At 36.9% G+C, this 13,342-nt stretch overlaps 1 protein-coding gene and 1 pseudogene across 1 annotated transcript; both read left to right on the forward strand.

The window, feature by feature from the left end:
• Positions 1-9,401: 9,401 nt before the first annotated feature.
• LOC104851096 (olfactory receptor 19) lies at positions 9,402-10,331 on the forward strand. Its single transcript, XM_010608257.1, has one exon. The coding sequence runs from the start codon at positions 9,402-9,404 to the stop codon at positions 10,329-10,331; it is 930 nt and encodes a 309-aa protein (XP_010606559.1).
• A 2,335-nt stretch (positions 10,332-12,666) lies between these two features.
• The window catches only part of LOC104851097, a 21,926-nt pseudogene continuing 21,250 nt past the window's right edge, over positions 12,667-13,342 (forward strand).

The raw sequence follows: 13,342 nt of genomic DNA on the forward strand, positions 1-13,342 counted from the left end.
TCCCAATTTAAAACTATACCACAAAGCCACTGTGATAAAAAAAAAACAGCATGGTACTGGAAAAGAAACAGATCTGAGGTTCAGTGGAATAGATTGGAGGATACAGAAACAACTCCAGATGTACTCACCTACCTCATCTTTTACAAAGGAGCCATCCATCCTCACTGGAGGAAAGACGGCCTCTTTAATAATGGTGTTGGTAAAACTGGATTTCACCCTGCCAAAGATTAAAACTAGACCCTTATCAAAACGAAAAAAACATGATAAAATGAAAATAAAGCATTTGTAAATAGGGAAGGGAGGAGAGGGTAAAGGGAAGGCAGGGATAAGGGGAGAAATGAGAACCAAGACCTGTCATGAAAATGTACAAGATCTCAATGATGAATGCAACTATACTGTATACAAAAAATGTACCAATAAACTCAATGAGAAAATAAATCTAGGCCCTCATCTTTCACCATGCACTAAGCAAAAATCCAAGTGGATTAAAGATCTAAATAATAAAAAAGTCACTAAAATTGCTGGAAGATAAGTTAGGCAGAACTCTTTAAGACATTGGCATAGGAAAAGACTTTATAAACAAAACTTCAGTAGCACAGGAATTAGAAAGAATCAACAACTGGGATCAAATCTTATTAAAAAACTTCTGCACTGCAAAAGAAACCATCAACAGAACTAAAAGAAAACCTATATAGTAGGAAGAAATTTTTACAAGCTGCTCCTCAGACAAAGGACTATTATCTAGAATATATAAAGAACTCAAACAAATCAACCCTCCCAAATATAAAGACCTGATTCAAAAATGGGCATCTAAAATGAACAGACATTTCTCAGACAAAGAGTAAAAGTAGCAAATAAATATATGAATAAATATTTCACATCACTGGTCATTCAAGAGATGCAGATGAAAACAACACTGAGATTCCACCTCACCCCATAAAGAATGGCTGATATCAAGAAATCAACCAATAACAAATGTTGGCAGGGTTGTGGGGAGAAAGGAACCCTTCTCCATTGTTGGTGGGAGTGCAGACTGCTGCAACCACAATGGAAATCAATATGGAGATACCTCAAAGAGCTTGGACTAGAGGTTCCATTTGACCCAGCCATCCCTCTGCCGGGTATCTTTCCAAAAGAATTAAAAGAATCATATCACAGTGATATATGCACACCTATGTTTACAGAGGCACAGTTTGCAATAGCTAAAACTTGGAAACAGCCCATTTGCCCATCAGTTGGAGACTGGATAAAGAAGATGTGGTTTTTCTATAAAATGGAATACTACTCAGCCAGAAAAAATGAGAAATTGGAGTCATTCATAGGAAAATGGAAGTGTGAATACCTATAATGGTACATAAGTGCCTAAAGGTATAATTCACAATGTGAAATAGGAAGAAAAGTGCTAAAGATGTAGGGGAAATGGGAAGGGTAGGGGAAAGGTAATAAGGGAAAAGAAAAAATATGAGAAAATGGAAACAAAGTATTTGTTAATAGGGAAGGGAGGAGGGGTGAAGGGAGGGCAGGGGTAAGGAGAAAAAATGAGAACCAAGACCTGTCATGTAAAGGTACAAGATCCCAATGATGAATATAACTGTACTGTATACCTAAAATGTACCAGTAAACTCAATGAGAAAAAAAACAAATTATTCATCCCATTTTTCTCATCCTCCTTTTCACAAATCCATAGCATGTATTCACAAACTACTGATCAAAATACGAAATGCTTGCTTTCCTGTTTCTGTCCCAGGTTTAATTTATTGTATATTTCAACAGTTTATCACACTTCTAGTTCCTGTAAGAACACTGTATATCTCAATCCACTGTTTGGATGTTGATACCCATGATATCTCTCATGATAAGCCTAGATGTTCCTCCCATATGGCTTTGTATTTGAACAAGTGGTTGAGTAATTTGTATTGTATTGATAGCTTAAATGGATTGAGGAATACCTAGAAAAATGTTAAAACATGATTTCTAGGTGAGTCTGTGTATTAGTCAGCTTTCCCTTTACTTGGTTACAAGAACTAAAAGCCATGACATAAAAAGAAGTTGAATTTGTCTCGTGGTTTCACGGGTTTCAGTTCACAGTCTGAAGACTTCAAGGTTCAAGGAACATGTCAGAGTAGAGCTCAGTTCATGGTGGGCGGGAAGCACAGGAAAGGAATTGCAGACAGGAAGAGGCCAACACCCATGTACAGTACCCAAGTTCATGCCTCCATGACTCATCCAGACACGTGTTCAGAGAACTCTACTCATCTCTTGGGATAAACACTCAAGTTTACACAGCACAATTAATGTTCATAATCTTGGATGGTGTTTCATAGGAGACTGGCACGTGAGCCACTGAACTGATGGAGAATGACCCAACCTGAATAAGGACATAAATCCTCCAGTAGCTTTGCTGTCTGTTTGGATCAAGTAAGCAAATGAAGTAGGAAACATGCACTGTCTCTTTTTGGTTCTTCCTTCTGAAGCAGGGTACCTGCTGCTGTCCTTGTATAACGAACTGTACTTTCTTCAGCTTTTGCCCTCTAGGACTGGTAGCAGCAGCCCTGTGGGAGCTCAGTCTACTTTAGTCTTTGGTTGAATTGTCCACCATTGGCTGTTTTGCCTCTGAAGATTTTGGTTTTGGGGAAGAATCCCATATGTGTTTTATCAGGCTCTCCAGTTTGCAGCCATTGCACAAACAGTCAGCCTCTGTGATCATGTGAATCTATTCTCTGTCTTTCAGTATTTCTGTCTGTCTGTCTGTCTGTCTGTCTATGCATCCATTCTGTCCATTTCTCTGGACAACTCTGGTTAATATAAGTGACAGGCTGTAGGTGATAGAACAGAGGGAGACATGACATGCTCAATGTGTAGGAAGAAGTTCTAAGAGGCATTTTGGTACACTGGACCCAGACTGTCCCATCTTCCTCTCCATTGGGACAATGGAGACCTACACTGGGAGCTTTCATATGGGAGCTCTTTTCTTTAGCCATGATCTCATAATGATAACACACAATTAACAAAATGCAGATAGATCAGACCCACACACTGTGAAGCCTGCTTATAATGTGATAGAATATTTTGAATGCTCCCAAGACAAATAAGAAAATGTCAAAGATGAAGGATATGTTAGAAGGATATGTGTAGACAAATCATTACACATTTTATATATGATATGTGTGTGTGTGTGTGTGTGTGTGTGTGTGTGTGTGTGTGTAGTATATATGCATCACACTGTATGCCAGCTAACTATCCATATATGGTCATCCAAGAGATGCAGATGAAAACAACAGAGATTCCACCTCACCCCACAAAGAATGGCTGCTATCAAGAAATCAACCAATAACAAATGTTGGCAGGGCTGTAGGGAAAAAGGAACCCTTTTCCATTGTTGGTGGGAGTGCAGACTGGTGCAACCACTGTGGAAATGAATATGGAGAGACCTGAAAGAATTAGGATTAGAGGTTCCATTTGACCCAGTCATCCCTCTGCTGGGTATCTTTCCAAAACAATTAAAAGAATCATACCACAGTGATATACGTGCACCCATGTTTATAGTGGCACAGTTTGTAATAGCTAAAACTTGGAAACAGCCCATTTGCCCATCAGTTGGAGACTGGATAAAGAAGATGTGGTTTTTCTATAAAATGGGATACTACTCAGCCATAAAGAATGAGAAATTGGAGTCATTCATAGGAAAATGGATACATATTGAGGCCATACTCTTAAGTAAAATAAATAAGACACACATGTGTAAATACCAAATATTTCTCTGGTGTGAAAAACTAAAAGTGCAAATAAGCTCCAAATTGTATAGCTGACAATGTGAAATAGGAAGAAAAGGGCCAAAAGTGTAGGGGAAGTGGGAAGAGTAGGAAAAAGAAATAAAGGAAAGTAAAAAATATAAGAAAAGGAAAAAATGGAAACAAGATTTTTGTAAATAGGGAGGGGGGGAAGGGAGGAGGAGTATGGGGGAAAAAATGAGAACCAAGACCTGTCATGTAAAGGTACAAGATACCAATAATGAATGTAATGGTATTGTATACTTTAAAAGTACCAATAAACTCAATGAAGAACAAAAGAATAAAGTAGTCCTAATAAAAGAGAGATTGTGTGCATATGTTTGTCACTGCTGCAAACAATTATCACAAACTAAGTGCATCAAAACAACAACCATTTATAGTCTTTCTATCCTATAAATCAGAATTACAGACATAGAAGACAGCCTTCATTACCCAGGATCTCATCTGGGCTAAGTCAAACCACTGTCCAAGCCATGTTCTCATCTGGAGTCTCTAGTCTCATTTAGAAACCCAAATGTTAGGTTAGAATTTACCCGATTTGTTTTTAGGACTGAGATCAAGTTATCTTTCTGGACAAGGCTCACCCTCCACACTAGAAACTCTCTACAGGTTCTAGCCAGGTTGTCCTCTCTCCAGCTTGCTACCCCTAGGACAGCAGAGCAATCCCAGTCTTCAAGACCCCTTCCCTAGATACTGTTTAGACCTTTCATTTCTCTTGTCCTCTAAATGTCCCATATGTCCTGTCTCCAAATATCTTTCCACATTTGTAACTATTACACATCTTTTCTTTTTCCTGTCACTGCATATTCTTACTTTCCACTACCCTGAGCTATTTGACCAGCATTTGCCATGGACATCTCACACCACTTGTCCTATCAAAATCATGCATATATTTATGCACTCATCTAAAATCTATTAAAGATCTGCTATGTTCCAGGCACAGGCCCTGTGTCCTTATGGATTTCCATTCAGGTATGGAATGAATATTTTGAGATTCTAACCCTCAATAGACTCAACTGTGCAGGCCACTTAACCATTCTCAGCCCTGTTTCTACAAATGTACAATGAGATGCATAATTGTAAAGACCACAAATATGGAATTTTATAAAAACAGAAAGAGAATTGTTGTAAGTTGCTAATTCAGGGAAATATTCATAAAAATATCTGAACATATGTTTTGCATTATGAAATGTTGATGTTTATGACTAGATAGATAATAACTCTTTAATCTTGGGCTATAGATATGATGTTTTAAATTGTATTGGCAAAAAAATTATGAAGCCAAGGACTATACTAGTTAATGATTTTATATTAAGGCATTCCAACTTATTCCCTTGCTGAGGAGAAGAATAGTCCATTTTTTGAAAATACTATATGGGGAACTGTGTTCGGAGAGCCAAGGGACCTAACTAAGACATGTTTCTCAGTGTCAAACTTCAACATAACTTTGGTTCTGGGCTGGAATTAGGTATCAGGGGGTTAGATCTCTGGAAGACAGAAGAGTTCAGAGGGAAGATATAACAAAGACTTATTCACCTGACATTTATCCTGATGTCTTGGGAACAAAGAATTGGCAAGAAAAAACTTCAATGCAGAACAACATTCCCACAGGGAATAACAAGAGGGAAATGTACCTAATGAGCAAATAGGCAAAGCTGTAAATACCTCCTTCACTGTTGTTTAGAGTATGAAACAATGATCTGGAAGGGACGTGATTGTTTAGTTTGGAGTTCAGCATCTGATTTGGTGACTCATACTTGAATCATTTCCTGCTGTATTCTCTGACAACATAACTTCAGTCTCCATCATTAACCATTCAAGAAGGAATCTGGACTTCCACACTGGGCGCTTCTGTTTGTAAAATCTATCCAGGTGATTCCTAATGGTCAGCAGGTGCTGCAGAGTGAGAAAATAAAAGCCAAGTGCATGTACCTATGATTAGCCAAGAGCCAACCCAGCCTAGCCCAGAGCGGAGAGATTGCTAGGGTTTTCTTGCTTCTTTAATTTATTAATGTATCTATTCACCATGCTAAGAAAGGGGATTTTGAGCTTAGTAGAGCACAGGTCACTGTTGACAGTTAAGCAATGGTAACGGAAGCTCAATTAGAAGGTGACTGAGAGGCTTAAAGTGATTTCAATATAAGTAGAACATATGTCTTAAAAACTTTGCAGTAATTAGGTAGAGAAGAGAAATAATGCATTACCTGTGGTTGGACATATGGTGAAATAAGGATGTCTCTTGTTTCCGAGAGGTAACAATGTTGTGATTTTTTTACATTGATATCACATGCCATTTTCTATAGGTAACAGCATTTCAATGGAAATTTCTTGTTTGTTCTTTCTCTAATAATTATTGGAATGTTATTTTTTTGGCCATGATGTTTAATTTTCACTTGGTAAAGCAAGCCCATCTTCTTACTTTTGAATTTCTTGCCTTATTTAAGATGATTTTTCCCAAACAAGAACTTTCTATGATGTGTTCACAATTGTATTCTGAAACATCTGAAACATGTACTTTACATTCAAATGAGGTCTTTAATTCCTATGACATTTTGAAAGATATTGTGACCTAAGGGAACAACTTCATTTCTCTATATATGCATAGCAATTTATGCCAGGTATAAATTCACCTATTCCAGATTTTCAACCTAAATTAAAATACAACATTGTCATACATTAAATGCCTGTATAAACTGAGGTACAATTCCTAATTCATTCAACAATAGTAACTAGTCATCAGCTAGTGGTCACACTATTTAAGCAATATCTTATTATATTACTTTACATCTAAATCTTGCCAATTTAATTATCAATCCCATCTTAAAAGTATTAAATTACTGCTATTATACGTCTTCCTTTGTTTAACTGTTAATGTTCCAGTCGATGTCATTTAATAGCTTTGTTTTAATGCCACTCAATTTAATTGTATCCCCCTCCCTTTCTTCTCATTTCATAACTTCCTCTTTATTCAATTTTATTCTACATAATGAGGACACATTCACAAGTGCAAATGAAGCAGGTGAAGTCTCTGCTTGTTTGGATCTTGCATTACAATTCAGGGCACAGCACAAAGTAACAAATGATGATGATGTAATTCCCTTTGGGATCAGCAGCACCAACAATTTTATTCAATGTAAAAAGTTAAATTTTTATTGGCCTGTGCAAGATTTCTCAGAATATAATCTGGGGAGGACTTTGCATGTTAGATGATGACCACAATCAGGATTACATTGTGTTCACTGGATTTGTCTAAAAATTCAGAACTGAAAATGCAGGGAAAACAGAAATGATACCACATTAAAAAACAGGAACTGGGCATGGTGGCCCACATCCGTGAGCCTAGCATTCTTAGAGACTGAGGCAGAAGGATCTCAAGTTCCAGCCCAAACTGAGAAAACTGGAGACAGTGAGAATGTGTTTCAAAAACAGGGGCAGATGGGCAGGGTATGTAACTTGAGGTGAAGGCCTTGCTTTCAATTCCCAGTAACAAAAAGAAAAGAAGAGCAAAAGAGTTACCTTATCTGCTCTGGACCCATAGAAAAACAAGTTATTTTACTTTCTTTGCCTGGCTTATTTCACATAACAACAAATACCAATTGATTTTACTATGAAATCTAAAACAATTGGTCTCATTTAAGTACAAAGTAGAACAGTGATTACAAGAAGATGACGGGGTGGAGTAGGAAGAATGGAAAGAGGTCAATCAGTGGGTGCAAAGTTGCATTTAGGAAGGGGGATTCCATTTTACTCCCCTGCAGAATGGAGTAACTCTGGTTTATCATCATATATTGTATATATCAAAATACCTAGGATTTTGAATATTATCAATACAATAAATGATAAGGGTTTGAAATAATGGATAGATATTCCAAGTATACTAATTTGATCATTACACAAGTAATACATGATTGAAAATTCACATAATATTGTAGTATATATAAATAATTATCAAGTCAATTAAAATTTTGAAATAATAGCCAAATCATTTATTGCTACAAAAAAATCTATAATTTTTAAAGACCCAACATTTTTGTTCTTTGTATAGTTACATTTAAATGTTGGCTTTATTAATTTTTTTGCATTTTTCCCTATACAGATATCCAATATGTAGGTATCTTTGTATAAAAGTCATATAATCAATTTTGCCTTTGAAATATTTTGTTTTCAACTGTATTATTTTTGCTAGTCCTAAAGTGGATGTAATTAGAGTTAGAATGCAGCCAAAAACCAAAAGCTTTTTTCTGACAGTCTCTCAGGGGCAACAAGAGCTTATTAGATTATTTTCTCCCTCAGAGCCATTTAATATCTCACTTTGTTTATTGAGCATGTTGGCAAGTATTTGTTCAAATACAGGATAGAAGAAAAATGCCCTTGCCAAAATGGAACTTGAATGTTACATGTATAGGAGAGAGTTACAAACTAAGATATCTGAGTGCCAGTTACAATTTTTCATTAAAAGATAATTTGTTAGAGACAGCTTGCCTGGTAGACATTCATTTTAAATAGTATGACTAAGAGTAAGAAAAAACATGATGTTAACACAGCCCCAAAGTAACATGCCATGCAGCATGTTTTAAAGCAGGATATGCATTTGTCTATGTGCACATGTGGACATACATTTGCATTTTGGGATAAAGAAAGTTTTCAAAGAATGTGGACTTGAGCTAAGAATATTCTAAGATACAACTCGTAATGCATAGCCCACAGCAAAGTAAATACATGGAAATAAATGAAGGTGCATTTCAATTCACATAATATTTTGGCAGCCAACTTAATAAAAAGCAAGTGTAATAATATCTAATTAGTGAGATACTATGCCTTGAAGCTTCAGCAACAGTGAGGGCACTTTGTTCATTATTCTCTGACATTTTCTTCATATCGCTCTCCCTCTCACTCATTTTTCCCTGTCATTTTTTTCCCTGTCCTGTTGACTCTCTCTTGACCTCAAACATCTGAAACAAGCATCAGCCTCAGGACCTTTGCATTGGCTGTGTCTCTTGTGAAACATGTACTTCTGCAGAAAACTTTGTGGCTCTCTCCCTGTCTTCCTGAAAGTCTCTTCAAGTGTCACCTGCTGATCTTTCCTAAATAGCCATTAAAATAACCCTATGATAAATGTAACAGTATTGTTGGTTTTAAATGTACCAATAAACCTAGTAGGGGAAAAAACCACTCTACTTTCTCCTCCGCCTTTGTTGTTTTTTTTTTTCTTTGTAATAACTATCTGGTAGATTATATGATTATATCCTTACCTACCCTTATTTACCTTCATGGTTTGTATTATTTCTTCCTCAACAGATGTCAGGAATATTTGGGTTGTTTAGTTTTCTTTTAGCACTGATCAGTCATTGCCTAGACAGTTTCCAAAGCATAATCATCATTGAATTACATTACTCAATTGTGTGAAAGAAATTCCAATTTTTGAATATGTGTCCTCTTGGAGAATGGCTTAGAGTAGAACAGAAGTTCCAAGTCAGCGACAGCAAAGGAGATCCAATAAAGGGGAACAGATTCAGGGGACCTGACTGTAAAATATAAAGTATACCATTTCTGTAAGGTTAGTAATGCATAATATGCTACATTAATTTTCTCTCTCTTTTTTAAAGTCACATGGAAGCTGAAAATGCAACAAAAGTTTCAGAATTTCTCCTTCTGGGAGTTTCAGAGAAGCCCAGCTTGCAACCCTTCCTTTTTGGCATTTTCCTGTTCATGTACCTGGTCACTGTGTTTGGGAACCTGCTCATCATCCTAGCCACAATCTCAGATTCTCGTCTGCACACCCCCATGTACTTCTTCCTCTCCAACTTGTCTTTTGTTGACATCTGTTTCACTTCTACCACAATCCCAAAGATGCTGGTGAACATTCAGACACACAACAAGGGCATAACCTATAAAGGCTGCATCATACAGATATACTTTTTCATACTCTTTGGAGTTTTGGACAACTTTCTCCTGACTGCAATGGCTTATGACCGCTTTGTGGCCATCTGTCACCCCTTGCATTACACAGTCATCATGAATCACAAGTTCTGTGGATTGCTGGTCTTGGTGTCCTGGATCACAAGTGCCCTGAATTCCTTGTTACAAAGCTTAATGGTGCTACGGCTGTCCTTCTGCACAGAACTGAAAATCCCACACTTTTTCTGTGAAATTAATCAGGTGGTCCTTCTTGCCTGTTCTGACACTTTTGCTAATGACATGGTAATGTTTTTTGCAGCAGGGCTGCTGTTCTGTGGACCGCTAGCTGGTATTCTTTACTCTTACTCCAAGATAGTTTCCTCCATACGTGCAATCTCATCAGCCCAGGGGAAGTACAAAGCATTTTCTACCTGTGCATCTCATCTGTCTGTTGTCTGTTTATTTTACTGTACATGCCTAGGAGTGTACTTTAGTTCATCTGCTACACACAACTCACACTCCAGTGCAACAGCCTCTGTGATGTACAGCGTGGTCACACCCATGCTGAATCCCTTTATCTATAGTCTGAGGAACAAGGACCTAATGGGAGCCCTGAGAAAACTCTTCAGAGGGAAGCCATAAAAAGCCATTTCAAAAAGTTCCTGTGGTTCCAGTACTCAGCCTCAGATCCATTATATTTCAACAGATCATGAAATATAATTTTTCTCCTCATTTATGCCTCAGGGTCTCAATTTATTTAAATCAGTTGCTTGTGGAATTTCAGCAACCTCAATACTAAGCTTTCCAATCTGTCTGATATCCAGTATTGTTTCCTTTCTCATTTTCTATTCCCATTGTTTTTCCCAAGCTTGGATCACAAACACTTTGGAGATTTAGTTTCACTGTGGCAAGTTTCTGCCTTTGTACATAACTCTAGCATCAGTTTTCCAGCACACATTGAGCATCTCTAATCTGAAAATTCCAAGTGCTCCAAAATGTGAAGGTGTTTAGCACCAGTATAGCACAACAGGTAGAAAGAGACACACAATGAAGTTTTGCTTCATGCACAATTTTTTTAATGTTTGTATAAAATATCACCTCCAGGCCATGCATATAACATGTAATTTTAAAATGAAGTATGGTGTGGTGCGTGCCTGTAACCCCAGCACTGGTGAGGCTGAGGCAGGAGGATTGTTGTGTGTTCGAGGCCATCCTGGCTATATAGTAAGTTCAAGAACAGTCTGATCTCCAAAGCAAGACCTTGTATCCACAGAAGAGAGAAGAAAAAGCTGAATTTGTTTAGACTTCATTCACTATCCTCAAATGATCTCATTTTGTATATGTAAATGTCCTGGAAACTAAAAATGTCCAAAATCTGACACAGATCTGTTCGCAAATATTTCAAACAAGGGATATTCAACATATACTCATACTCAACTTACACACAAATCACTTTATGGTATGTCTATTAGAATTAAGATAAATTTATAAATCAGTTTAAAATAATTGTTTACCAATATTGAATCATTTATCCATGAATGTACAATATATCTACCAATTTATATTGTTTTGATTTTTTTTTTTTTTACTGGGGATCAAACTCAGGACCTTGTGCTTGCAAGGCAGGCAGCGGCACCACTGAGCTAAATCCCCAGCCCTGCCTTGATCTTATTAATAACATATTTATGATTTTGTTTGTATGTATTTTGCCCATAACAAGTTTTTGCATATTATATATGCTTAAACTAATTAATTGTCATATATACATGCTTTATAGTAAATTTATATTTATTTCTGCTTATAATTTTGTACATTAACCTTGTGTCTTACAACACTGCTGTAACTGCTTATTCCAAGTTTTTGTTGATTTATTGACTCCGAAGATTGCTTGGTGATGCCTTTTGTAAAAAAAATGTAATTGTTCTTCCTTCCCTATCTATATCTTTTTAATTTATTTTTCTCATATTGTTGCCTCAGATCATTCTTCTGAGACTGTATTGAAAACCATTAGAGGAGGGCCCACTTGCCTTTTCCTTTATAAGACTGAGAGAATAACTACTTTATTTACCATTGCAGATGATGACATATAGTGATTTAAATAAGTTTATAAAGTTGAAGATATTCTTTTCTTCAAAATTTGCTAAGAATTTTTGTCATTAATCAATGTTCAATTTTAAATGGTTCTTCTACTTCTATTGATACAATCATACAATTTCTTTTTCTATTGATGTGATGGATTACATTATTTGAATTTTTAATGATGCACCACACTTGCATCCCTGTGATAAATCCCATTTGCTCATGATATATAATTATTTTGACAGATGGTTGGTCTTGATTTCTGATTATTGTGTTGAGAGATCTTGCATCTATATTTATCAGTGATATTGGCATGTAGGTTCCCTTTCCTGAAAACAACTTTGGTTTTGGTATTCAAATAAATGAGTTAGAAAGTGATGCATTTGATTCTACTCTTAGAAAAAGTTAGAGAGTTTGCATTTTTCTATTAATAGTTTTGTCAATTTATCAGTGAATTCAGACAGTTCTGGTGCTTTCTATTTTGGAAGGCTATGAATTATTCATTTAGATAACTGCCTGAGTCAGATCTTTTATGGCTAACCAGAGAAAGAGGTGCATGAGGGAAGCTCAGTGGAGAGCTAGTAGATAATGCAGATATTCTGAAACAGGGGAGGCAAACAAACCCAAATACAGAAAATGAACCAGAAAGAAAAATCAACTAGATTAAGTCAAATACCAGGGTGGATGTGAAAGAAAAATGAGGCCCCCACTACTCCACAGCACTAAACAATCTTCACCTAGTGAACACACCACCTCGGGAGTAGTTCTAACACTGAGGTGTATGATGGCCTGGCTCACTTCTCTGACCTGCCCCTTCCCTCTGCAGTGTTTCTGTACCTGGTGCCATTGGAGCATCTGTGACAGGACATGGCCAAACTTCATTCATGGACCTGAAACCATGGTCTTTTTCACTCCAGAAACAAGCATTCACGTGAGGAAGCCCCCCAGCAAGGCCTTGTAAATGGTTTGCATTTGGTTTAATAAAAGGTGAAATAAAGTGTCTGAGTAAGAGTAAAAAAAAAATCATGCTAACATCAAAATAGATTAAAGATCTAAATATTAGACAGAACATTAAATTTGCTGGAAGAGAGAATAGACAGAACTCTTGAAGACATAGGTATAGACAAAGACTTTATGAATAAAACCTGAATCACATAGAAAATATTACAAACAATCAACAACTGGGATCTAATCTTATTAGAAGTTGGATGAATTGGAACACAGCAGTGCCTATCACTGGGCACTGCTGCATTAATTTGAATACAGACAAACTGCTGGGCTGAGGAGAGGTCCTGGGAAGCTGAGGTGCAGGTTTCCCCTTAAAATGACAAGCTGCATTGGAAGGCCAAAAAGATGTAGAACTTAATGCAGCACATGAAATTCAAAGAAGATGGTAGCTTTTACTCCAAAGAAGAGGAAGCAGCATTTTTTGGACTGTGATAGAAAAAATCCAAGGAAAACCAGTCTGCACCAAGAAAAGGAACAAAAGAAAAACACACACACACATAAAAGTTTAACCACTCTGCCTGCCTGTCTGCGATCACCCGGCGGCGTGCGCGCGAGCTCCCGGCCTG

This window comes from Fukomys damarensis, unplaced genomic scaffold (genome assembly GCF_012274545.1).
Source record: "Fukomys damarensis isolate Sample0158 unplaced genomic scaffold, DMR_v1.0_HiC HiC_scaffold_30, whole genome shotgun sequence".
In the NCBI taxonomy this organism is placed as follows: Eukaryota; Metazoa; Chordata; class Mammalia; order Rodentia; family Bathyergidae; genus Fukomys; species Fukomys damarensis.